Source organism: Scleropages formosus, chromosome 4, assembly GCF_900964775.1.
Source record: "Scleropages formosus chromosome 4, fSclFor1.1, whole genome shotgun sequence".
Taxonomy (NCBI): domain Eukaryota; kingdom Metazoa; phylum Chordata; class Actinopteri; order Osteoglossiformes; family Osteoglossidae; genus Scleropages; species Scleropages formosus.
The window spans coordinates 1,392,081-1,420,031 of NC_041809.1; the positions used below are offsets into that span (position 1 = coordinate 1,392,081).

General features: G+C 52.0%; 1 protein-coding gene across 1 annotated transcript; it reads right to left on the reverse strand.

Moving 5' to 3' along the window:
* Window positions 1–502: 502 nt before the first annotated feature.
* LOC108927161 (neuroendocrine convertase 2) lies at window positions 503–27,885 on the reverse strand. Its single transcript, XM_029251456.1, has 12 exons — window positions 27,411–27,885; window positions 24,683–24,787; window positions 16,259–16,372; window positions 15,845–15,953; window positions 14,767–14,804; window positions 11,068–11,144; window positions 9,686–9,774; window positions 9,021–9,196; window positions 7,257–7,472; window positions 5,012–5,112; window positions 3,158–3,385; window positions 503–1,385 (listed from the first exon to the last, which is right to left on the reverse strand). The coding sequence occupies exons 1-12, from the start codon at window positions 27,606–27,608 to the stop codon at window positions 899–901; spliced, it is 1,938 nt and encodes a 645-aa protein (XP_029107289.1). The 5' UTR covers window positions 27,609–27,885; the 3' UTR covers window positions 503–898.
* Between the last annotated feature and the right edge of the window lie 66 nt (window positions 27,886–27,951).

Sequence of the window (27,951 nt, forward strand, 5' to 3'; positions counted from 1 at the left end):
GTGGAGAGCTTTGGTGTCCTGTGAGAGCACCTGGATGGACCGTAAAGTGCATCAGGTGAGTGTAACGCAACTCTCGATCAATGACCCCGAGAGGCCTGGCACAAAATGTCGAAATCCAACAGCGAGCGAGAACGGACAGGCCCGTGGCGTGTATCTAGAGGAACGAACGGCTCACCAGGGTTCGATTTTTGTTTCTGGATCTCTGCAATTTCAGCAATTTAAGGACGAAAAAGGTCACCGGTTCGCTCCTTCGGTCAGACGGCCGACCGGAACGGAAAATACCGAGCATTCGTTACCGAGGAGCGTAACGTCGATTAGCAGGCATCCGCGTGTCGGCAAACAGCTCGGCACGTTTGTTCTTCTGCACGCGGAGAGTCCCGAAATACGCTCGGAGAGCACAGGCTGCAAGATGGATCACACATTCCTTTCCACTTTTTTATATAAACAACATTTGTCACAAAAATATAATGGAAAGAAATATCACTGCTCTGCTTGCAAGATATTAAACTTTAAGGAGAATAACACAGAAAATCATTTACAGTCACAAACTGTACAGCAGGGTTTTTCATCTGAGAAGGACCAGGGAGGCTAATACATAAAACATGATATAGTTCATATAATCTACATATATATAGATGGCGGCAAGTGTAAAAATAAAAAAAAAAAGAACAGAAAACAAGTATTTTTTTTTATTTTATAGAGATATAGAACAGATCAGAAATGACACCGTTATAATCTGCTTACAGGAAACATTCATGGAAACGGGGCTAACGAACACAGAAGAGAGCTTGCAGGCTGCGAGTTTGACTGGGTGTGGGGGAGGGGCTTTGCGGGAGGGCTGGGCGGAGCGTGGGCGGGGCATAGGCGGAGCGTGGGCGGGGCGGTCACATGCAGGCAGCTAGTTTTTACTCAGCAGGGTTTTGAGGCTCCTCTCCACCGCTTCGTCCAGTTCGTCCTCCAGCTCCTCCTTTTTGGACATGGCCAATTTGGACTGGTAGTCGCGGACCACCTGGTCGATGTAGGGGGCGCTCTGCGTTCCGTGCAGCATCAGGGTCCACTCCTTGAGGACACCCTTCTGCGAGGCCTCACCTTGGAAGCCCACCTCCAGCAGCCAGCTGCCGCGGGGGTCCTCGCCCCACGTGTGGGTGGTCATGAAGGGCCACTTGTCGAAGCCCACCTTGGCGTCGTCGTCGCGCGGTCGCCGGCTCAGCAGGATCGACTTGGTTCCCATCGGCGAGGTCATGTTGATGGTGAGGTCGCCGCGGCGGCTGGCGTTGACCGTGATCACCGCCTGCACGTGCTCCAGGTAGCGCACAAAGTTCTCCTTGCCCTCGCAGGCGTCCGTGCGGATGGCCAGGCGGAGCCTGTCGCCGGACTCGATGTGGCTGGGGGGGGGGGGGGGGTGAACGGGGTGGGGGGCAGGTGGGTAAGACCTCCACTGTGCTGAGATTCAACATCAACAACAGATGGCGAAACACTTGTTTGGCTAAACATGTTCAAACGCGTTGAAATGTTTGCAGTCGTCCAGCAGCCTTTTCTCTGCGGCCATTTGAGAGCCACCCATCGCAGAAGGTGTGATTGCGTCTGCGCTCCTGCGGCAGCTTCGCGGTTTTACCACGCATTATCCATACTTAGACTGTTCAAAGTCATTTTAGCCCATTTACGGTAAATAGGCAGAAAAGAGAGCGGCAAATAGCATCATTCTGGCAGACGCGCGGTTGGAATTACTCCAGTTTCATGGCACCGGCTGCAGTGGCGGCGGCAGCAGCATGAGGGGGGTCCAACCTGGGGGGTAATTTTAGAGCGCGGGACGGAAATTCATGTTAAGAAAGGCTCACTTACAGTGGTTAGCACTGCCGCCTTACACTCGGGGGATGCGGGTTCGAGTCCAGCCTCCGGCTACAGTACAGGCACTCGCACTGAATTGATACAGTAAAAATTACCCTGCTATGTAAGTGGGTAAATCAGTGTAACACCACCAGCTGCTTTGAAGAAAATACACAACTTTGTAAACCCATGAAAGTACTTTGTTCACCTTCTCAATCATACACGTCACCCGGAGTTATTTATCCGTCAATAGCACTTAAGAGCATCTGAAAATTGAGTTATATAGTCAGATTTACACACTAATCTACTTACAGTGATTTACCCACTTATACAGCAAGGTAATTTTTACTGTACCCAAAGGGTACTACTGCAGCAGGATGCATGATACGAAACCTCCTTTTCCCCACCGCTCCGTGATGACACCACAGCACACATGTCCATGTGTCCTCGCATCGTCTGTGAAAATGCACAGAGCTCCCAGCATGCAGCTGGGCATCGCCCCTGGCTCCGTGCCTCCGGTCGTGCACGGATTGTGCGGTCGCCCCCGAGTTGTGGAGCTCTTTAATGGTGCTTCTCCCTCCCTGCCAGTTATGTAACCAGGTAGAGAGAACAGCGTTCACTGAGGGTCCGTGGAGGAGCCCCCGCCCCTCGCTGCTCTAATTGACACTGTTGCTAGGGTACAGGATGCCCGGTCGTGAGAGGAGGCCGCTAATTATAGCATATCCGCCAAGCGGCGCCACGTGGACTCAGAGTTCGGGCGGGATTCCGGCAAGGCGACCGCATCCGCCGCAGCGGAGTGTTCGACTTTTATTGACGCAAAGCCCGTCCAGCAGCACATGCAGGGTTTACAAATTCTAATCATTCCTACAATTACTGTGTTACTAGAAATATATTTGATTTAAACGTTATAAATAAGAAGATGAGGGTGACACACATTGGATAAACCGGTTGACAATGTGGATCAAGTAGCAGCTTGTGGAGATGATGTGTTTTTATTTTCAGCAATTTTAAATTCATTTTAATTTTAATGCAGGTCAACGTCAATCAAAAAAATTAAAATTAAAAAGTCTTACGGCACTTTTAAAAAATGTTTTATAGCTACATCTGAGACTTATTCACCTTTTAAAGATGAAACCCATTGGTACAAGTGACTTTCGACTTACAAACAACATGAGTTACAAACTAAACAAGTTACAAACACTGTCACTCCCAGTTCTGTTGGTAAGCTAAGGAGCCGTGTATTTACACTGCGTGTTTCATTTCCACAAGATTATCACTGTGAGGGACAACAAAAAGGAAGGGAGCGCTTTCCGAAGGCTCCCACACTTACTGTGTCTCCTGCACGGTGCCGGCTACGCAGTGGAAGCGTTCAGGTACGGTTTTCCACTCTTTGGCCATCTTGACCATGCCGCCGGCGTCCAGCACGCCGTAGCCAAAAAGGTGGTTGAACTCCAGGCCCACGCCGTTGCGGCGCCACTGGTGCACCTCATCGTGCAGCTGGTTCCTCTTGGAGGTGAGGACGGCCAGGTGTTGCATGTCTCTCCACGTCAGGGCGGGGCTGCACAGGAAGGGGGAGGAGTCACACAGTGACCACACCCCCAGCTATTTCCCTACACCAGCGCACCTTTCCCAAGATAAACAGATTTTTCTCTCCAAACAAGGTTTCCCGACTCTTCCGAAACAATTAAAGCGACATTAATGGAAATCGCTGAATGTTTGCAGGACAAACAGTAACACGTCATTGTCCACGCGGTATTCCGGTAACACGGGGCATTGCGGGTGGGCACAGATACTAAGGGGAGCAAATGAAGGCATAGAAAATGAGTCTGAAAGACAAGAGCAGTGACCCCTCTCTTCAGCAACTGGGTTCGACGCAAACATCAAACCCAGCAAAAACAAACGTGAACTGAATTATTAAAGTGATCCAAGGCCAGTAGCAGCACGACGGCTCTGTGTCGTCTGTCCCTCCCGACAAATCTGAACACCGTCACCGCGCACGGAGAAACACAGCGCCTCCGCACCAGAACACGGAACACGTGCGGACGCCGTGGCGACCGGCACCTCAACGGTTAACGGCCCCCGCTGGGCCGTGGAAGCCAAGCGATGGAGACGGTGGAGGAGTGTGAGGAGAGTCAGGCGGCTTGCGAACGAACAGCCTGTGGGCAAACTGCGCTACCTGCCTCCTACCAGACAGATGAACGACAGCGGGCATCTGCGTTCACTGTCACACAACGGTCGCACGTGGTTCTCTGTGAACGCAACCACTCCTCCCCGAACCACGTTTCCATTCACCGATCAATGGTGCTAAATCAATACTCGGGGGTTTGCTGAGCCTCCGCAGCAGAGCTGGACTCTACTGGCTGGAGAGAAGGGCTCATTGACCGCAACCGCTGTTTGCCTTTGCTCAGCCCTGCCCCCCGACTCCAATATCATTATTGTTCTCTCACCAAACAGTGGCTCCTGAGGGAAGCCTGCAGAGGTCGAGTCAGACTGAAGCGTCAAAGTAGGGGAGATGGGGAAGGGTGGCTCGCCGAACCGCATCGAAACCGCTTCCGAACCGCTTCTCCTCGATACGCGGCTCGTTTGATCAGTTTTCACGATAATTTGTCTGGCAATTGAAGCTTTTTTTAACACCAGTAAAACGAGGTGTTTAAACGTCGCCTGTGCCACGCTGCACAGCTGAAAAACAAACAGAGCTGAGAGATTTACCACACTTGCCTTCGATGTGCAGTAAATGGGCATTTCACAACGGTACCGGGGTGTGTTTGCAGCCCATCCGCATCGACCGCCTTGCGGTCGCGACTAACCATGGTCGCTCCTCGACCGAGACACAATGACGTTATTTGAGACAAAAGGTTTCCTGCCCCCCGTTCCCCTAAGCGGGCCGTACTTCGACAGTCGCGTGACTGTCTAGTACTCTTCCCCTGCTGTTGATACACTTCTCATACTCTGAGTTGTACATCACTTTTGCTCGAGGTCCATCACCGGGGGGAGCTACTCATCGCCCATCGAAGGACAAACGCAGGCAGACGGTTCTCTGTGTGACCCTCAGAATCTCTATTCCCGTCACACACTCCCAACCTACGAAGTGGCACCCCCACCCCAACACCATTTTCTGCACTTTCGAAGGCCCAGAATTCCTCCCGCGTCCCCCCCGCCCCTCCGATGCTGGCAGGGTTCATACTTGGCCTCCAGTGCCAGAGCAAAGACCCCGGCAGCCTCCGGCGCAGCCGCTGAGGTCCCCGAATGGCGCAGCGTGCAGTTCCCGTACAGATCCGTGGTGGCCTGCAACAGAGACACCACAGACATGTGAGGCTGTAGAAACTCCTCCCCCTAATGGCCCCGCCCCCCACAAGCCACTCCCTCCACCAGCCTGGCTCCACCCTGCTAATTTATATTCAGAAAGCTGTCCTCCACATTGACTTACCGAAGGTCAGGGACAGGATAACTAACCCATCTCACCAGTCAGTTGAACTGCGGAATAAGGGCAGCAGGTGTCGCAGTGGTTGGAGTCTCAGCCCGACATCCTAAAGATCCGCATTCGAACCCTACTCCTGCTGCAACATCCTCGATCAAGGTTCTAAGACTGAATTTTAAAAACATTTTTTTAAAAGTGCAAACATTTTGATGATAAGTGGCTTCGGGGAAAAGTGTCAACTAAACGAGTAAAAGTGATTCTGAAAACAGATCCTTCTGAAAAATGTCTCCCTTCATCAAAGAAGTCCCGGCCGACCGCGGTAAACCGGGTAAAATGAAATAAGAACACAAAGTGCACCGACGTGTAAATTACAACGGTATCAAACGACTGAAATGCTGAGAAGCTCCAACAATCCAACCTCTAGCCTGGGGAGGGAGGTGTGAAACCCCGGAGCCGTGACGCCACGTAAACCCTAAAAAGCGGTTGAGAACCAACGCAAGCGACACGTGGCAAACCTGCAAAAAATAAGGTGCCCTAAGGCTCAGCTCCCTCTGGTTCGACACAGTCCGTACATCATCCTTGAGCATTTTGAAAGACATGAACACCGAACACTGAACACACCCCTAAAACGGAACTTCCAGAATCTATTACAATGTTAAACTCAAGCAATTTGTCTCGGTAATTTATCAGACAATTTATCTCGAAAAGGGGGACGTGGGGAAGACAGCTTACGGTGTTCCGGAGAACCTGGAGCCCAGAGCCGCCGCAGTGGACACGTGTCCCGCCAGCCGAGCGCGCTCCGACGTCAGAATCGACGCCCACCCTTCGTGACGTTTGAAACGACTACCCGAAAATAAGGCGTCTCGCATTCCTGCCCGTTCGCCGCCTGTAATTGGCCTCATCACGGAAAATGTGGGGTATTTTGGGAATCCCATTTTTTTCATTTCCATTACTATGAAATTCTGACAATGTTTTCTCATGGCTGTTCATTAGGCTGGCGGGTCACGGGCTCCTCCGCGGGCCCCACAAGGGCCATTAAACCATTTAGCCTGAGATGGGTCTGAAAAGCTTTGCATCTCGTAGTTCTGGGAAGCACTCGAGGCAGAGTGCTGCGTTTGTGAGCGGAGACGGTGCAGCGCGGACGCGGTCCACGTCCTCGGAGAAGACGAAGAGAACGCGGCTCGGTGAACCTCATCGACCAGCCGGAGCTCCCTGCCCTCGGGAGGCAGTGTGTGGGAGTGGGGGGGGGGGGGGTGTATCTCGTGGTCTGGCAGCCAAGCACACAGTACTATGTGTGTGTGTGTGAGCATGCATGCAAATTGTCTCTACCGTTTGGGTACGTTTTTGATTAAATTGTCCACACCAGGAGGACGAAGCTGGAAAATGAGACCCTGCGACATCGTCTCCGCGAGATGAAAGGCCTTCTGTTGCTGTCAGTCGGCTTTTCAAAGCTAAGGGCCGCAAGGTGTGCGTTTGCGCACTCCGTGTTTTCGGGTTTTGAAGATGGAGGTTTATAGTCAGCCGTCACATTAGTGCTGCTCCTTATTTGCATTACAGATAAAAGCTGCTGCACACGTAGTCACAACACAAAAGGAAATGGAATATTACTTAAAACAGGACATGAAGCCTAATAATAATTGAATGTCACAATAATACTAATAATAATAATTTCAAAAATTAAAAAATAGACAATGAATAAATCTGTCACTTGGTCCTCTCTTACTGCATAAAAAAATAAACTGAACTTCACACGGAGGTTTTGCTGCATTTTCAATTTTTTGCTGCCAAAAACATAATGTGATTGGTGCTCCTTGACAAGAGTAGTTAATCACTCCAAGAAGAGGTAAAAAATGTGGTTAATCGATCAAATCTCCATTAAAATTCTGTGGAAATGAGAGGATGGGGCATCCCAGCCTCGGGTGTGTTTCGATCTACGATACCAAAAGGATGAGTCCATATAGCGCCACCTAGTGGCAGGTCATACGGGAACTGCATCGCAAGCTCCACCCACCACTCCTGCCTCCGGGTTCCTCTTCCTGCCGTTGCTGAAGGTGGACGCCAGCGTTGAGGAGCAGCTCTCGTCGTAGAGTGCCGTGCGTCCGTCGTTGATGGCCGAGTTGATGGAGATGGTCCACATGCTGGAGGCGTAGCCGTCGCAGTTGCAGTCGTCGTAGCTGCCGCCGTCGCCCGACGCCCACACGAAGATGCTGCCCTTACCGCCGCGACCCTGAGGGAAGGCAGAGGGCCAGGGATTTAGGGGCAGGGAGGCAGCCGCTCGTGTCTCGGGCACACACGGCGCACCTGGACTCTGCGGAGGGGGCGAGGACTCGCCGACCCCGTTTCCCATCCTGCCATATCATCCCCGATCTCCTTTCTCCACGGGCTTCCGCAGTCGCGCTGAGTGAAACGTCCGTCTCTCCCGCCAGGTGGACGAACGTCACGAAGCACCAGATGTCACATGACGGAACACTCGGGCATAACGCGTTCAGCATCAGTCCTTGGGCATGTGCAGTGAACAAAGAGGGTCTCCAAAAGTCAGCAGGTGGCATAGTGCTTAGGGCCACCGCCTTGCAGTCGAAGGACCTGGGTTCAAATCCCATCTCCTGGTGCAGTACCTTTGATCAAGGTGCTCACCCTGAAGGATTGTACTGTGAATCAGTGCACGCAGCCTAATGATAAGCTGCTTTAGGGCAAAGTTTCAGGTAAATAAATGTAGCGAAGATTTCACGTTACACAGCCTACATTTATCACGTTTTATAGAATGAATTCTGGCAAAAAAAATAAAGAAAATCTTTGTATGCATAACGTAACCTCATTCAGATTTTTTTACATATGCAAGCACAGGAGGAGATATGAAACTTTTTTGTAAGTATTGGAAATTTCTCATCAGCACTGAATAGGAGTTTGAAACTGAGTTATGTACGGATTTATGAACAAACCGAGTTATGAACGGACTCTCGGTAGCAGTTGTGCCCATAAGGTGAGGAGGCATCGTTCTTGACTTTATGCGCTATAATTCAAGCTTTCGTTGTTCCGTGTCCTTCGGCACCAAGTGTGGGACAAGATTACAGGCGCAGTGCCCCTTGCTAAGACTCAGTCTGGGCTGTGCGACAGCTGGAATCACTTCATTAAATGACAAGCCCTAAGCTAGCGATAAACCGCTTTCCCCACAGTGAACGCCGCTTACTTCGATGATTGTGCCCTCGTACCGGAGGCCTCGTCCCTCTGTGCCTGTGACAGGCAGAGAAAACCGCGAAAACCACGTGAATAACGGTTTACCTCGGCTGGGGATCGCTCACCGCGGTGTAATTATCCAAAATGACTCGGCTGTAATTAGGAATCCAGTGTTTCAAATGATAACACGCTTTTGATATCTGTGCATTCAGACGTGTTGCATGAATATGATATGTAAAAAATACACTTGTACGCCACCCCTCAGCGGCTCAAGCTGTCAAAATGAGGCGGATTGAGTTTCTCCACAAACTTCCTCGTCACCTGCGTGACCCGTATGACCCGCGTGACTCGTGTGATGCTACACCTGTAGGTCCTGGCAGCCCTGTAAATGCCACCTGGACCCTTTACATGCTAAACTACATTGTATAAATTCATAACTTCTGGTTCTCATGAGCTGGAAATGCAAAGTCCACACCGACCAGCTGGGGTCCCACCGCATGTCAATAAACGATTAAACAAGGAACCTGTCATTAAAGACAGGTGCTTGACTCTGAAACGTCCTCTTCTTGGCCCTAGCTCAGTATGGTCGTCCCACCCGTACCTTGTTGACTCCATCAGCCATGGCCTGGAGGGTGAGCTCCCGTGGGCCGTCCACCGTCTTGCCATCATCGGTGGGTCCCCAGCTGGCACTGTAGATGTCGATCACCTGGGGCATGTGGCTGATGGAGGACGCTTCGATGATATCTGTCATGAACGGCTGGTCGAGCATGCGGATGCCTGAAAGGCGGAGGGGGGAATAGCTTTTACAGACACACCAGTGCATGGTCCACACGAGGTGGGAGGTGGAGATGGCGCCGATCGCCGCTCTTTATCCCCACCTCTAGCTGGCTGAGAGCACTCGACCCATTAACCGCAGAGGAGGTGGTTCCGGAGCGCTACTGCTGAGGTTGGTGTGGCATTGCCACGGCAACCGCGTGGGCACGACGTGGTACCCCCTGTGAGGTTCCCCGCCAAATCCAGCAGGAGGCACAAATTGAGCTGTCGCTCCTTTTTTATTATAATTGCAGCTTGTGGGGTCAAAGTCAGCAGGTGTAATGAGAGAGGCACCGTCTCCAGCGCTGCAGTAATAACGCTCCGAAACCCGGCGCGGCTATTGCACGAGTTATTTACTTATTAGATATAAAGGCGCTGCGAGCACGGTTGCATTTCAGCAGCGGGAGCTGCACCAGCTGGGAGGCCGGGTGTGTGCGAGGCAGGCTGACTCACCTGCAACCTTGGACTTGTACGCCACGCCCACACCGCAGATGTTGTTGTTTGCAGCAGCAGAAACTTCGCCAGCGCACCTGGTCCCGTGGCTGCGGTTGAAGCCGCACACGACAAATGTGAGAACCATGTGGTGGCAGTGACGGCACAACGTACGCGTGCGTGCGTGTGTGTGTGTGTGTGTGTGTGTGTGTGTGTGTGTGTGTAAAGTGTGTGCGCAGGACTTCTCTCTCTGCCAGGGGCTGCATCCGCCCGTTCGAAGTGCTGCCTTGCATTCAGCGTTTAGCGCCACCATCGATCCGTCATTTCTGCAAACGGCCACCCTGGCATCTCCAGCGCTACCAATCAATGCAAGTTTGCATGATGCCCCAGAGCTGTGGCCCCCAGTCGGGAGGCGGCTTGTCTGCAGTTCCCCTCTAATTAAGTACTGGGGGACTGATTTATTTCGGAGAAGTGGTTAGCGGAGGTGAAGCAGGGCCTCATTAAAATAGAGCGACTAAGGAGAAGGTATGATAGGTGCTACACGGATGCCGAGGTCTGTAGCAGCTGCTCTGGCCGCCAACAAGATGCTTTTTTAGAAATACTCAGCTGATCAACTCACTATGCACATGCCCGCAAATACACAACCACACACACTGCTCAGAGCTGAAGCAGACACACCATTAATCGAGCACAGATTGCTCCCCCAGGGTCTCTGTCGGCAGCAAGGCAAGCGAGAGCTGGAAGACGAGAACACCCTTCAGTGAACCGTCCCGAGCTACTACGGCTAACGTGCTAACACGGTAAAGGTAGGATGCGGGCCGCACCGATGCCAAAGACCTCGCTCTCGGTTTTGCTCCGAGCAGCTAGACTCACGAATCGTGCCCAGCCCACGCAAACCTGAGCCGCAGCAGCCTGGCTCCGATTGCTGAGTCGAGCTTCCATTTACCAAGCGTGGTACAGTACATCCATCATCCCATTGACATGAAGGACAAAAAAAGTCCTGAAGGATCATTTCCCCCCGCGCTGAGGTAGAACAATCCGTAATTTCCCCCGGTTAATTGCACGGTAATTTTCAAGAGTGATTAAGCTTGATTAAACTTGCATATTTATCACTAATTGGGACTCCAGCTCTAGTTTTCTCCCAATCTCAGCCTTCAGCAGTGGCCAGTCGTGGGCTCCCGGACACTCCTGCTGCATTAAGTCAGAAGGGCGAGCACCCAGAGGAAGGACTTGATAGCGCTACGTGTGCAGACAGCCAACTGGGTGCCTCTAGAGCCACAAATGTCACCCTAACTGTCAAAGGAAAGGCGACTGCGGTGGTGGGGGGGGTGACCTTCAACAGTCCCCTCGCTAATGACGTACACACAACCCAGACAAGAAGTGTCGACCCATCGCGAACATACCTGTTAAACCAGTCATCTGTGTAGCGGGGGTATGGGTACGGGTCGTTGCTGCTGAAGTCGTAACTGGACTCGGCGTTCTGAAAGGGAAAAGGATCATAAAAAGAAGACGAGGGAATGAAATGAGGAAGGTAGGCGAATGAGTTGCTCCTGCAAAGCTCGCTCGTCACGGATGGGGTCCCTGAACAACAAATCAACGTGGCGGAGCCAAAATAAGATGGCATTCGGAGGCCGGGAGCCAGCATATTCATCATCTCCAACTGGGGCCGAGGTCTGAGTTATACCTCGTAAATGACTCGGTAACTGCTGGTGAATTAACAAGTCTGTTTTATTGAGCTCTACTGCAGAAGGAGATGTCAAGCAGGGCAGCTTGTACTGCGGCGGTTATTTAAGGTATATTATTTTAAACGGTCAAGGGAAAACGAGGGAGGTGAATTCGTTATAATTAAGACCTCAAGGGCGAGGAATGTCGGTCAGTAGGCTCTCATTTCACCGAGCGTATCGTGGTGGCAGCTCGTACAGGAGAGGGAGCAACTGACCCCGTTACCCATTTTTTGGTGATGTCCTCTGGAACCCCGTGCCTTTTCCGGGTCAGCAAAACTGACCGACCACCTCTCCTTAGGCAGCGGGCCGAAGGGACATGCACACGCACAAGTGCGGTCTTTTCAACTTTAAATGTGACCATTTGGTTTCACCGCAGCCCCGCTGAAAATGTGTTGAGCTGCAGCACTCACCGATGCACCTTAGCCAGCATAAGTAGCGCAAGTAACCGCATGGTAATGTGTACGAATGTCAAGCACGGATGGTTATGACTGACAGCTTAGGAGAACCGTTCAATTACAGCTAACCGATATTCATTTGAAATCATGCATCTTCCCATTCCTGTTGACATTAACAGGGAAATTAAGTTTCTAATCACTGTCAAAAACATGCGAAACATTCCTGGCTTTGAAATTAAGACAATCCGTGAATACCCATGACATTAAAAGACGGAATCACCAGCAATGAGTTTGGGCTGAACGGCTCACTTGACAAAGATCGCTGTAAGCACACTGCAGCTGAAGCACGTCTTCAGGGGTATAAAGTAAGGTAAAGGATGCAAATGCCATTAGCGGAGAGCGTGAGCCTCTGTTTCTCTGGAAAATGGCCTCTAGGAAAGGACGATTGTACGTAATGGAGTCACGAAAAAGCAAACTGTGTTTCCCGTTGCGTGGTCCCATCGACTGACACCGCTAAGGTTCTGCCTGCGTGTCTGTCCCTCGGTCCTCGGAGCTCGTGTCGAGATGGCTCCGGTAAGACCCCGAAGCGCCGAAAGTCATCCTCAGAATTCCGTAATTAACGGAACTGGAAGTAAGGCTGTACGGATTCAGATCCGGTCCGACGGAAGGGAACCACTGCTGTGGCCTTGCGGATGGACAGCTCCGGTCCGGAAAAGACTCCAGATGGAGGGGGGAATGGAGCTGGAGGACGGGCTAAAAATACCCACATGCTGGAAACGCCGGGGTCTCCCGCAGGAGAGAGCAGGGACGCGTAACCGAGCCGATTTCACCAGAGGTCGACGACAAAGGGTTTCGGAGCTGAGAAAAACAGCTGATGCGGTGCCCGGCGAATTCGGATTCGTGAGGATAACTGCTTAAAAGGCAAAGGGATATGAAGGGCGCATCATAGCTTCGATTATCATATGAGCCTTTGCATGACTTCAGTAGAGCCCACGCCAAGCTGAAAGAAGTGACACCTGTATGGGATGCGAAAATTAACCGTCGTGCCGTCGTCCCGTTACACCTTTCAGAGCGTCAACTGCATTTCAGGCTCTTAGCGGGAGCTCTTATCCAGAGTGACGCACATGGCCGGAGTCCAAGGCGGCAGAAACTCTGCGCAAGCCGAGAGTTCACCGCTCACACGGAAGAACCCAGTTTCGGGAGACTTCACTTTGATTCACACGGCGGATCCTCAGCACCGAGCAACGGCAGCGAAGCGGCGCGTCTTAATTTGGGCCTTGAGTTCGGAAACTCGACCGCCGTTCTGTCCGCCCCTAAATACTGTCTTGAGTCTACATTTAAAACACATATTGAAGGCTGAACGCTTCCAACAATTTGTTGGTAATTTGTTTTCATCGCACACAGACATACTTTTCGATAAATAAAAGCAAGTGATTTCCAAAATGTACGCAAGGCCACCGAAATGCACACAATAAATGTATCGATGGATAAAAATGCGATTAACAAAAACTGCTCGATGATGCTCAGTGCTTCATACAACTATGCGATCGTCCGCGGTTTCGACTACTTACGCAGTCCGTGTTCTGACGCGCTGGGTCCGAGGAGGTCGCCAGCCCCCCGCCCCCCTCGCCCAATCCCCACCCCCGCACCAAGTATCGTTTCACAACACATTCAGCATTTGTTCACTGCGCCGCTTTGGCTGCCAGTCAGGACCGAATCATCCAAATTTTCACACTCGCTGCGCACATGCCGCAAAACGGCCTGTATTATTTATCACACTCCATTCCGTTCCAGATCGGCATTATATTTTCATGAGTCTGCATAAGACATGAGCCCTTGGGCAAGGTGACGTCGGCGGGTTGCCATGGCAACTCCACGGCGATGTTTTCCCCCAGTATAAAGACATGGCAATTCAACGGTTCCGTTTGCTCGTCAGCATTCGGAAAGAGCCGCAGAACCCCTGGCTAACGTTCGTGCGGCCTCCACCCCCGCCGAGCGAGCGGAAACGAGCAAATGAACAGAATTCCCTGCCAGGGAAAAAACGCAAAGGATCAGTCAGTAAGACCTTTAATCGTCAATCATTAGCGCCGACCCATGAGCGCGCCGCGACGCCTCCGCGAACTTTATGATCTCATGCGGCAGCAGGGATGTCGCTGGCGCTGTCATTTGCGTGCGCTCGTGTGTAGCAGCCTCGCGTGACGCTTTGCGGCGAAGGGTGAGCGCATGCACGCACACGCACCTGCTTGGGGTGTATTGTGCGCACACAAAGGCCAGTGAGTAGCAGATGGGTGCGAAGCTCGGGGAGGAGGATTGTCCATCCCTATGGGACATGCAGCCAGAAGCGAGAAGGAGAGGCCCGTCGCGCTTTTGCAGGTTATTAACGTGGTCCGGGCTCAAGGTGAAACGGAGGGCGCTGTGGAAACGCACCGTGACCCTGCGGCTCCCTCCCGCTCTCAGCTCCCAGGCTTGTCGTTTTCCAGCCTCCTGTTATTTCTTCCACTCGCCGTTCCCCTCCCTTCCGTACCGTAATCCTCTGGCACGGGAAGTCGGCTCAGATGAGTTTTGCAGCACCTCCGTGCAATGCCAAGATGCTGCCCACTCGCCCTCGGTGGGTCACATGACCGCGCCGGGCTTCGTTTCGCTGCGCTGGGGATGGAAACACACACCAAGCCCAGCAAGGTCTCCTCTGCACCCGCAACGTGTCCGGCGCTGAGGAAAGGCTCTCCTTACACGAGGTACGACAGCGGTAATCCTTCCTTGTGTCTAACTGCACGTGGCTCGTCGAGCAGCTCAGCGTCCCATTCGCACCCGCGGCCTCGCGACGCTCCCCTTACCCCATAGGGCCCCCCGGTCCACAGCCCACGACTCTGCAGCCCCTTCTTTTGGGAACACGGGGCGATTGTTCACATGAGCCATAGGGCTCCCAAACTCACAGACACACACACACACACACACACACACACACAGAGCTCGGCATACTTACATAGTTTGAGGCGAGGTCCGGGTGCAGGTAGTCGATACCTGTGGGGAAGCACAGTCATGTGTTGACCCATGATGCAGTGTTGGGGGGGGGGGGGGGGGTACCGCTAACTGACCGTTATATGAAGTTCACATGTGAGTGTTTTACACTGAGGCTTTTTTAATGACTTGAACTAAATATTAATATTTCATCAGAGACATTCAGAGAAGTGCTGTTTTTCTGAAGATGTTTAGCGCATCACTGTTCATCCTGGCACGACCGCACTCATGGGGGAGGGTGGGGGCACCGGAGATTCCAGTGTGTTGTAAATATTGTCATATTCACATACATAAATATTTTTTTCTGTGATTTTTCTTATGCGAAACTCAGGGGAGTACAACAGAGAGGCACCGCATTTGATAAGATATTTTGTGCCGCGCACTCCGAGTGCCGTCACAGTCGGCTGAATCGCTCACATAAAGGGTTTTTTTTTTCTAAAAAAACAAACTGTGTTTAATTTCCCCACAACATCCCACCGCGAGAAAGAAAAATGACCAATCATCATAATGCAGAGTGCGGTGACTCCATCCAATTCCAAATTTCCCAAAAAGCTGTTACGATGTACTGAGAGTCATGCGCTTCAGGATAAAATATTTTTTAACAAATTGTGCCCCACATTGCAACTATTTTTTTATTTTATTTTATTTTTTAAAGTGTTGGAAAATATTTTTTTTTCTGAACCGCTTGTCCCATACGGGGTCGCGGGGAACCGGAGCCTCCCCGGCAACACGGGGCGTAAGGCCGGAGGGGGAGGGGACGCACCCAGGACGGGACGCCAGTCCGCCGCAAGGCACCCCAAGCGGGACTCGAACCCCAGACCCACCGGAGAGCAGGACCTGGTCCAACCCACCGCGCCACCGCGCCCCCCTGTCGGAAAATATATTGTAAAAAAAATATGATTGTCATGCAGTGGGCTGTGCCACAATCCCAATGGCAGGCGACTGGAGGTGCGGTCGTGCCGGATCAGCTGTACCCTAAAGCAGCAGCAGGAACTCCAGTGTAGGAGTGTATGAATGACATCACAGGGCGCACGAGTGCCCACCGTCGTCCATGATCGCTATGGTAACTCCTTTGCCGGTGAATCCCAGTTCCCACGCCTCCGCCACGTTGAGATCCAGTCCCGGAGTGCCGTCTGCTTGGCCCGTGTTTATCTAGTCAGTCAGACAATATGGAGGCGTCACACGGGGCCACGGATCGCAGGCGCGCGCTGCGCAAATGAGGGGGCCGCGGCGCAAATGTCACCGATACGACACTTTGCGCGGCGGTCCCGTGGGGGGGGGGCGTTTAAACTGACAAGCCCAATTAAGACACGGGCTGCAAAGAAAGAGTCGAGATGACGGCTCGACGAGGGTGACGAGCGGCGCAGGGGCTCGCGGTAGCGGCACCGGACCAAAAGACGCACGAAGGCGTGCGAGAGCAGCTGTAGATCCGAGCGACTGAGTGACGAAGCACCTACCAGATACCACTGCTTGGTAAACAGGGGGTCGTTCATATTGGCGTCGATCTCGTTGATGTCCCGGTAGCCCCTCTTCGTGCGGCGAAATCCTTCCTGACGGAACACGTTCTTCACCTGCGGGAGGAAATGAGACGAACGGTAAAGAATTCATATTTATCAGACACTTTCCTCCAAAGTGACTTGCACTGATTTACCCATTTATACAGCTATGTAATTTTACCAGAGCAGCTGAGGGTAAGTACCTTGCTCAGGCCAGGGGTACTACAGCTGGAGGCGGGATACGAACCTACAACCTTGTTTCCAAAGGCAGCATCTCTAACCACTACACCTTGAAACCAGTGTTGCGCTGCCCCTCGAACGTGTGTATGTCGTGTACGTGTGAATGACGTGGCGTGTGCCTCCACAGGCGAGAACAGGACGAGACCGGCGACACACACCGTGGACCTGTTCCTGTGTCGGCGCTGGATCAGACCACTTCCCTTGTGCCGCCATCATCGCCGCCCTAACCGTTAATGAGCATCTCACGTGGGTTCTCAACAGGAAGCCGCCCGTCTTTTCCAGCAGCGAGTGAAATCACGGCCCACCCCCAGGAGGAGAAGGTCCCGCCCCCCCCACGGTAGAATAACTGTCGGCTGATGAATCCTGCTCCTCTTTTGGTGAACAATATGGACCATTTCACCGCGCTAGTGCAGCTACTAGTGAACAAGGGCCAAGTCTCACTGGTTTGGGGTTAATTATGACAGTAATCCGGATTAAGGTTCGTTAAATAAAGCCGCTCTAATGGTGTGTTTGAGCACTAAAAGCACACATATCGTGTCAACGGAACATTTTATCTCCTTAAGAAGACCTCCGAAATTGCCGTTGGTTTCCTGCAGGCGAGAAAGAGCAAAAAGGCAGTAAAAACGGGGAGAATTCTTTCAGCACTTTGGTATTTCTTCATGAATAACTGCAGTGTGTTTCCTCGCACTTCAAAAGACATAAAAGCATAAAAGTGTCTGTTTCGCGGGCTACGGAACAGCGCAGGGGCTCCGATTCCGGCCCGACCCCCCCCGTCTGTTTCCAGTCTGGTAAAACTGAGCGATTATGGTGAGAGCAGAGCTCATCTCCAAAGGTGACATCAGATGACGGAAAAAAACCAAATGGAAATATTTACAGTGATTACCAGGTAATCACCATTAACTGTGAGCCAGCAGACGGTAATCTAATGACTTCTGATTATCAGTTCAAAAACAAATTTGTGCCATATTGGTCTTGGAGGAGCACTTACTGTCAGGACCATTTCCATAAGGGTGGTCACAATTCTTTGGACTTGAATTGCTGTGCAGAGGACCTTCAGTTTGTGACTCAAAGGGACCAGGGGGACAAGCAGAGCGAGGACTTCCTGTCCAGCAGAGCCTCTCACACAGCAGGTCAATGCACAACCACACACACAGAACCCCCTTGGGGAGTGTGTAACCCTCCCCTACTACCCCATGTACTCATTTACGTTCTGTTATCTGACACTCTTCCCCAAAGCGACTTACAGTGTTAAGCTACTTACACTGATTTACCCACTTATACTGCAGGGGTAATTTTACTGTAACAGTTCAGGGTAAGTACCTTGATTTGTGGCACTACAGCAGGAATTGGAGTTTTAAACCTGGGCTCTTTCGGTGCAAGATGTGCGTTCTAACCATTGTGCCACCTGCTGCCCCAGCACGGTAAAGAACTACGCTAAAGACCCGGAAAGGCCTCTCTAGATGGATGTGCTCCTGATGGTCACTTTCGCACGTCTCTTGGTGAAGGTGCTACAGTTGAAAGCCAGGAGCTCTGGCCAAACGGAGCAGGAGCAGCTGTGGACAGCAGCCAAAGCAGGAGGTGATCAACTGACACCCATTAAGAAGAAAATTAAATTATAATTCAGGTCTGAAAAGTATGGAGAAAAAAAAATCCTGGAAGGAAGTGTCACCAAAAGAGCTTGAAGACCAGCGAAGCCTTTGGGAAGTAAGGACGAACGATGAGGGCAGAACGATGTCTTACTGAGCAACCCTTCAGTGGCCAGTTCGACTGCCGCAGCCGCTTTACCTTCCTATTTACCGAATTATCGACCCTAACGACAACGATGAGAATCAAACTCACCGGTGGAATCGGTGCAAATCCCACTGTGTGCAGGTGGCAGATCGCAGCGTCCCCTAAAATGTGTTTCATTTGCATTATTCATCTGTCAGACACTTTCCTACAACTGAGAGTAAACAGAAGTGCATCAGCAAAAGATGACGAGCTTTAGACACAGACAGGATTACGAACACAGCTTGTGTGTGTGACACCACCATGTTGCTGGTTCACATCCTTCCAGTAGCTCCTGCAGAAATGACATCCAAATAGCAAATACATAGATAATCATAGCAGATGATGGTGAATGGAGGGATTCAGCAGCTCTGAGGGGCAGAGGGAGCTCATTCCACCAATAGGGACCAAAACTGAGAACCTACAGATGTTTGATTTTGGACCCCTAATGATGTCAATATTTTATAGCAGAATAATGACCATCCTTGCAGGGTTCACACACTTTCAAGTAGTACTGAACCTGAAACCTTCTCAGCCAATTAAGGTGTTTATTAAACAACTATAAACATTAAAAAAGGTTTTATTTGTGTATCGCGTACAGTTTGTTCTTGTGTCCAGTTTGTCGGCTGTTGGACAGAGACTGGGGGCTCGTCCCCGGACACGCGTCTCCTTTGCACCACTTCTCGCCCCGGGTGGTTTATTTAGCACTAACAGCTCGACCCTGTTCTTAAGTCCTCGTCGTCATCAGAACGAAACCAACAATTTCCCTCCGAGCCACGGAGGTGTTTATTCCGCAGTTAATCGTTTGCGTGATTAAATTCACACGTGTCTCGGCTTCTCCGCGTGTTTCCATTAAGAGCGTAGCTGCCTCCCAGGGGAGTGATGAAGAGCCCACAGCTCTTTTACTAGAGTAACACACCAGTACCAGTACAAACCCGGTTAGCAAAGTAACAGACACATCACCTCCTGAGACCAGCAAAAAAAATTTCTGGATATATTTCAGGGATTTTTTTATTTGTCCAACTCCCACCCTGAGACATCTGCTACTGTTCAGAATCACAGAATGTCCTCTGTGAGGTCCAGTAGGACTCTACACGTACAGCCTGGGACACATGCTTAATAATACTTGTCCTCTGTCACACGAAACATAGGGGCCTGGGACGGCAGGACCCAAGTGCAGCGTCGTTCGCCCGGAGAGGAGGGATGAGGCAAGTTCTCGGTGTCGGGGACAGGCGAAGGGTCGGTCGATCGGCGGTCAGGGTCAGAGCGAAGATCCATGGGCGAGGTCAGGGGACTTAGCGAAGGGTCGGTCGATCGGCAGTCAGGGTCAGAGCGAAGATCCATGGGCGAGGTCAGGGGACTTAGCGAAGGGTCGGTCGAACGGCGAACAGGACAGGGACGAGGATCCGTGGACGTGGTCGGGAAACGAAGCGAAGAGTCAGAAACCGGAGGACGTGAACGAAGAGTCACAAGAAAGGGCATTTGTCCCTGACGAGATTCCGCAAAGGTCTGGGAGTTGCGGAGTGTCTTTTAAAGGGTAGGTGCTGTCGATTGAGTTGTGGGCGTGGACGTGACAGTCCTCTACAGTGGACAGAAATGAGGCTGCGTATAGCATTAGGTTTATACACTGATTTATCCATTTATGCAGCAGGGTAATTTTTATCGTATCAGTTCAGATTCAGAACCTTGATCAAGGATGCTACAGCAGGAGGTGGGATTCGAACCCGCAACCTACAGGGCCAAAGTGGTGTCTCTGTCCAGCATACTACCCATACTTTGTCCTGTGTACTTTCCATGTTCTGCCCGAAGGCTCCCGGTGAAAAGAGTGACTTTCCCATCATCCCCGGCGGCAGTATGGGTGAAGGGCCGAGCGCTCGGCTCCAGTTTGTCGCAGCAGTTGAACCCGATTCGCTCCGGATGCTGCTTCACACTAAGCCGGGATAAACACGTCGCCCGCTGCCCCGCAGAGACTGCCGATGAAGCTCACATCCGCAGTCGCCCACGGTGCGAGTCCACCGCCCCCGCACACCACTCTCCTCCTCGCCCCCTAACCGTTGGGTTATTTACGGCACCGGCAGCATCGTGTCTGGAGAGGAGCCAGTCGAGGAAAAGCCTGACAATGGTTTCCACTGGAAACTGATGCTACGAATAAAAGGAGCAGGTGAAAGAAAGAAAAAAAACTGCAGTTTTCAAAGACTGCCACCCTGATGCTGATATTACCCACAATGCCGTTCACGCACAGCGCTCATGTCGCCATTGGCACAGCTCACATGACGGACACTCTTACACCCAACTCACAACTGGCAGACTGCGTAGATGCGTCCCAACTGAGGACGAACACAGCTCCGACACAGGCCAACATGGGCATCTGTGGCTCCGATGGCCACCGGAAACGCGGTAAAGCGAGTAGGTAGTGTGGTAAAGGAAACCATCGTCTAAGCTCGAGGTTGTTGGTTTGAACCCCATTCCTGCTGCCATACCGTTAATTCAGATCCTTTCAGTTTCAACAAAGATGGTAAAAAACACAGCCTGCTCTCTGAAGATGTAAAACAGCACAAATCACTTTGGACAAATGTGTCAGATGAGCCACGAATTAAATGATGAACGTGAACAAAGGGAAAGCAAACACTGCATTCCCCCCCCCACCCTTTAGCGGGCGTCCGGTCACATGACCCGGCTTGTATTTCCACAAAACAGTCGAGTCTCTGTCTGATGTCCACCTGGGTCCCTCTCCTTCCTCATGTCATTCCTGTAATATGATCTACGGCGTATTAATATGAACCGCCTGTCCGAACCCCCACTGCTCGTGCTCCTCTTCCTGGGACTGTTTGTTTTTTGATCATTACTGTTTATGTCTCACCTGTGAGACCCCTGTGTCAGCTGACAGCGAGAGGTGTGTGTGCTGAGCTACTTACGCTGATTGACCCATTTAGAGAGCAGGGTAACCTTCACTGCACCGATTCAGACTAAGTGCCTTTATCCAGGGTGCTGCAGCAGGGCGGGGTGGTGGAGGGGGTGGGATTCGAACCCGGGTTTTTTGAGAGCGAGGTGATGGGTCGAACCGCTACGCCGCCTGCTGGCTGGTTCCCTGAATCTCTTCACGCTCAAACACTTTCACCCAGCAGAGAGGCGGTGAAACCATGTAACCAACGCGGCTGTGCAGCGGCTGAGGCGCCGGCCGCTTGTGCCCAGCAGGACGAAAACAATGTGTAAATACGCTCATTGTGCACGGAGGCTCGGTGGCCCCCTCCAGCCTAATGGATGTTACGCAAGAACGGAGGAGACGGATCGCGTCCCTGTGAGGACGACGGCAAACATTTGCCGGCAAACGCAGATAAACAAGCGGAGCCTCTCGCCATGAATATTAGTGAGCGGCAGGGCTAAAAGGGAATTTAATCAATACGCCCGGCTCTCCGTAACTCCTCTAAATGCCGGTTTTAAAAAGAAAATTGAACAGCTTCAAGCAGCTCCCAGCTCCTTAACCTCCCTGGTTAAGTCTGGTCCCCGGCGGTGGCGTAAGAGACATACGAGCAGCGCCGGCACCGCATTAGCACACATGTCAAAGTCGGAGGCTCAGTTCTCATATATCAAGGTTCGCTGGGTTCTCGAACTGTGTGCGAGGTCGAGAGGTTCCCCGCGCGACGACACCCGTAAGATGCGGCAAGCGATTGAGTTACGAACTTTCGAAGATACGAACATTCCTGCAGGTTACACACGCACTAGCTGAAGCCGCTTGTCCTGAGCAGGGTTGCGGCGAAGCGGAGCCTAACCCGGCAACGCAGGGCGTAGGACAGGAGGGGGAGGGGACACCCCCAGGACGGGACGCCGGTCCGCCGCAAGGCACCCCGAACGGGACCCGAACCTCAGACCCACTACAGAGCGGGACTCGGCCAAACCCACCGCACCACCCCGCCCCCCATTTCCTGCAGATTATTTAATTACAGTTGTTAATTGTTGACTGATCTATTTTCTCAAGTTTCTGCTTCCAGGAGAAGGAACACGACCTGTGTTTATCCACCCAGCCGACAGGTGGCAGTAGAGAGCACCCAACCAGAAGAGGAATGCAGGCGCCTTAATTCAACTCAGTTCCACTGTGTTTCCAGCTCCTGTCTTTTGCTCCTCCGGGTCGGTAATGAACAACAAAATGAGCAGCATTGCATATGTTAGGGAATTGATTTTTAACTCCGTTTTGTCGGGGAAGTATGGGACCAAACCGTTGGCCATGCCCAGCTGCCACAAAGAGCCGCGAACCCTCACACTCGTGTACACAGTGTCTTACCGAAGCCCATCAACGCACCAACGTCGTCTGAGCCACGACTCGAAGCAGACCAAACACTGACCCAAACACACGATCGAACTCTAATATGGGATCCTGTGAAATTTACATTTATTATACATTTATCCAAGACTTCTGTTTTCATTGATTTTGAGTTAGTTTCTGCGGTGTTTATTTTTACAGTTATTTCACTATATTGAAAGATATTATGATGTGATGTATTTTATTCCCGAGAACTGTATTTTTTCTGTGTTTTTAACTGGATTAAATTCAATAAGGGAGAAGAAAAAATCTCACTTTTTTACCGAATTTAGAGGAGAAATCGAGGGACGTCTGCATCACTCACCTTTAATCGACTCGGAGCGCACTCGCGAACCCAGATGCGTTTGGGTTTGTAAGCAAAGGAGCCCGAAGACATCGCTTCGCGCGGAAGGGATTAAAGGAAATCGGCGGCGACGGAGAGGAGCGCGGCAGATTGAGAGCGCTGCGCCCCCGGAGGCAACACACACACACACACACGCGCGCGCGCGCGACGTGGGGGGGGCAGCGACCAGTCAGATCAGATCAATAACTGCCAAGGCACATACATATATATATATCATGGGTAGATCATGAGATTATTGAGGGAAGACGGCCGGCGAGCGCTTTCCCATCCAAGCACAGCGACTGGCCTTCGCTTCGTTCGTTCTGCTCTATACCCATTAAACGTATTAGCACGCAAAAGTGGATTACATTTATTTTCATTAGTGTCGCGCCGCACCGCCGCCGGCGGCGGCAAACACACCGGAGCGGCGCTCTCGCGCTCTCCTCTCGGCGGGCACGAGTCGAGAGCCCCGGCGGGGGGCTCAGCTGGAGGGGGGAGAAACAAGCCCGTCTTAGGACACTCGGCGGTCTTACCGCGCTGATGCAAGTAAATGTTCCACTTCTGGAATATTCATGGAGTTACGTAAAACTGCCCAGTGACACGGGACCGAGGACACGTGCAGCGGTCGAGCGCTTTGCCTGCTACAACACACACACACACACACACACATTTTCAGAACCGCTTGTCCCGTACGGGGTCACGGGGAACCGGAGCCTACCCGGCAGCACAGGGCGTAAGGCCGGAGGGGGAAGGGGACACACCCAGGACGGGACGCCAGTCCGTCACAAGGCACCCCAAGCGGGACTCGAACCCCAGACCCACCGGAGAGCAGGACTGCGGTCCAACCCACTGCGCCACCGCACCCCCTCCTGCTACAACAAGTAAATATTATTTAATATTGTGGCCATAAGGACTCGGCGATGGCGAACGCGACTGTGGCTCATCATGATCATGTGCCAGCAGTTTTACCGCGGTACTCTACTCCACGAGGTGTGTATGGCTGACCCTTGACCCGGCGTGTAGCGCATCCTCAGGCGCCTCGCCCATTACCGTGGTGCATTTACAGCCCCGAGACCAGCGAGTGGAGTGGGTCGCGTCCCTCCGCGCCCGACGCTTCTCATCTCGGCCTGATTGATGATTGATCGCCTCCTAACTGGCAGGGTTCACTTAGGCTCACCGACGACACGGTCCGGCCACAGAACTAGACTAGAGGGACAGAAGAGAGGCGGCGCGTAACGGAAAGTCTCCAAAGTCCTAAAAATGGTCCATTTGTAACACTTTAATAAACGGTTGAAATGAACACTGTCACTTTAAAAAGCAGAAAATAATCATGACTTCACGCGTTGACAAAAATTGCTACATTACAACATTTACTACCTAAATTACCACCCTGGGAAGGAACCATACGTTTAGTTACACGGCTGAAACCGGGGAGACGTTAATGCCCTACTCTAACTATGTTTGTTAATGTGCATAAACAACAGCAGTTTTGAACGTTCGAGGAAATACGGACGATTTGTTTTCTGTTCCACACGCCTCGTGATATAAGTGACGGAAAATTCTAGTAAAAATGCGCAGTGCTTGACGACAGGTTGGACGGAAGGATAAGCGAACATCGTACGAGCCCTGCTTCTGGAAGTTGTCGATGTAGGAGTGTGCCTCACATTAGCCATCGTCTACCCCCGACGGCACCGCGGTCCGTTTCTATGGTAACCGCAGCCAGAGTGCGGAGGCTTACCCTGTGGTCCTTCTCCAAGCGCTTCCTGCGTTGGGCGCTGCGTCGCCTTCGGGCTTGCGCACCATCCCGCGGGTAGAAGTGGTACAGGTTCTCGCCGAAGGAGACCTGCAGCGAGGGAGACGGGGAGTCGGAGTGAGTGGGACCGCTCTCGGGGATGGGGTGGGGCGGTGATGCTGACCACGGTAAAGGCAGTGCAGTCCAGTTGATGGGAGGGCCCAGGTCTGGTTACCACATCAAAGAGGGCCAAAGTCCTGGATTACAGTTATTATGTTATTGTTCATTTTCAAAAGAAAAGAGGGCGGCATCACGACAAGACGGTGATATTTTGTAATATCGTTGTAGCGCAAAGACGTTTTTTCCACCGGGACCCTCACTGTCCCTCATGCCGGAGCTCATCCAAAACTGCCTGAATCTGAACACCACTCAAAAATGAAGGTGAAGAATCAGCGCTGCTGCCGACGTGTGTAACGCACCGCTGTTTTCACCAACACTAGCGGGACTAGAGGTCTGTTCGTAACACGTTTTGTTCATAACTCCAAAATCGCTTCCACTGCACAGTTATTAAAATGTTAATAATGCGCACGTCCCTTGATTTATTCGCCGGTTTTCTTCTGCAAAAGTCTCTGCTGTACAGCTAGGTATTTTCATTGTCTTTGAGCTACATTAATACATTCACCTGATGCTTTTCTCCAAAGCCGCTTGAATGTTAAGCTACTTTTACAATAATTTACCCATTTACACAGCATTTACCTACGGGACTCGAGTCGCACTCATTTGGAGTCAGTCGGAGTGCCGACCCAGGGGGGCGGGGGGTCGGGGGGGGGGGGGGGGGGGGGGTTCACCAATTCCCATTACACTCGAGTGGCAGAAACAATTCATTGAATCCATAACAGGTGTTCTGACATTTAACAGCGCAGGTCAGCTGCTGACAAATAGGTCGTCAAGGGTTTATACACACAGAGACGGCCTGGGAATTTAAAACAATTCCTGCATGAGTATGTGTGTGTGTGTGTGTGTGTGTGTGTGTGTGTTTACCCAGCAGCTTTGCTGTTACATCATTGGCTGTTTTTCTTTGTTTTCTGCTCACACACCTGGATTTACACACCAAATCCTCGTGCAAAACACACTTTCTACCAAAAGCATCGTACCAGACTCGGTGTCTCTGATAATGTTCGCCCTCGAAGGCCTCGGCGCCTGGCAAAGAGCACAGGTACGCTGTGCTCTCTGTGCTCTCTGCGCTCTCAGTGGATGAGAAGGAGCTTCTTTCCAAACAGATGCTTGAGCTCCTCTGAGTCTCAAGGATGAGATCCAGCGTTCTTTCGGGTAGCACAATGTTCGTGTCGTACAGTGCTCTTTGTGTTGGAATGAAATTATGTATCAGCACAGCTCAGGTTAACAATTTCACACGGAACTGCACACTAATCCAAACAATTGTAATATTTATCTACTTTTTCTCCATTATCAATAACTGCTGGTCCAGTGCCGGGTCCACAGTCCATACTGGGTGTGTTGAGGTGAGAGGCAGGGTACACCCTGGACAGGACTCCAGTCCATCACACGACAATCTCACACACACACACACACACACACACACACACACACACACACACACACACACACTCACAAAGGGCAATCTGGAGTCATTGGTCCACCCAAAAATATCTTTGAACTGTGAGAGGAAACCAGAGCACCTTGAGGAAAGCCTGATAAACAGAGGGAGAACACCCAAACGCCACACAGACAGAGCTGATTCAAACCCACATCCCCCCTTAGGGGCTGTGAGGTACCAGCGCAACACTTTGTACTACCATGCAGGCCAACAACAACAATAATAATAATAATAGTAATGAGTAATTGCCCTGAGCTGCTCATTGAGGCTGTTATTTGGAACACGGACCCCTGTGCCTGGACAGACGGTTACTGACAGTTTCCATTATCTACAGTTTCTCAGGTGTGACAGGCAACCCTTCCTCATCACTCTCCTTTTTGAAAGCCTCGTCACTATATGACTCTTCATCACTGTAGGAGTCATCGCTGTAGGACGATTCCTCATTGCTGATGAAAGCCCACACACTGGGCTCGTGTGCTGAGCGGGAACGCAGTTTAGAGGAGTGTGTATAGAGGTGTGTTCAGAGGTGTGTACTGAAGTGTGTACCAGAGTGTGTGTATAGAACTAAGTGGAGAGGTGTTCGCAGGCGGCTGGACCCCCCAACCCAACCCAGCCACTGTTACCACTTATTGACCATCACACACCACACACTCTGTTCACTCCAACGTTCCCCATGACGTCATGCTCAGCGGCAGATGTGCGCGTGGAAGAGTTTGATTGACTGATATGATGACCGGGTCCGATTCACACAGTTATTTCATGAAGGATGAATCGAGGGCCATCAATGATTTAGACTTGCTGCCACGGACAAGTTTCGCGGTAAAACTAAGAAATTAGGGCCGTTGTGGAAACTACCTGTCCGCGTCGGTCGGTGCAACGGGCGTTTTTTCCTTTCTTTCTTTCTTTCTTTCTTTCTTTCTCTCTTCCTTCCTTCCTTCCTTCCTTTAAAGCCCCAAAGAGGAGAGCAACTCCGACCGGCCGCTTTTACCACATTCGTCTCCTTCTTTTACTCCTCGTGTACCGCGCGCGATCCGGCGCAAGACGTGGAGTCGCGCGCACCTCACAGGCGTTCCGCTATTCAAACGGCGTGATGCACACGCGAAAGCGGCGCGAGCTCACCTTGCGCGCGCTGTCGAACCCGTGCTCCGCCGCCACGCGGTGGGCTTCGTCCTCCGGACCCTCGTGCATCTGGACCAGGACGTGACCGCTGAAGGACCCTCCGTGCGCTGCTCGCGCCGAGGCCACCAGCGCGTGCAGCAGCGGCGCCAGCAGGAGCGCGAGCGCAGCCGGGGTCCCGTCTCTGTGGAGCGCGAGCATCGTAGCGCGGCGGCGTCGGGCGGCGGTGCGCGTGGATTCTGCGAACCGGGGGCTTCTGCGCGCGGATTCACTGGACCCGGCGGCCCTCGGGACGCATTTCCTCTGCGGGGGCGGCGGACGGCGGTGGGGTCGGGGGGGAGAGGAACGCTCTGCTCAGCTGGACTCGGACCGCGGCTCGGATCGGCGTCGCGCGCGCTCGGACTCGAGCTCCTGCGTTTGGTGCCCGATCTGCATTTCTGCCGCCCTTTCATCTATAATTCAACGCGTCCCCGCTGGGTGTCGCGTGACGCTCCGCCGCGCGCCGTCCAATGGGCTCCACCGGGCGGGGCCGCGCGCAGCCCTC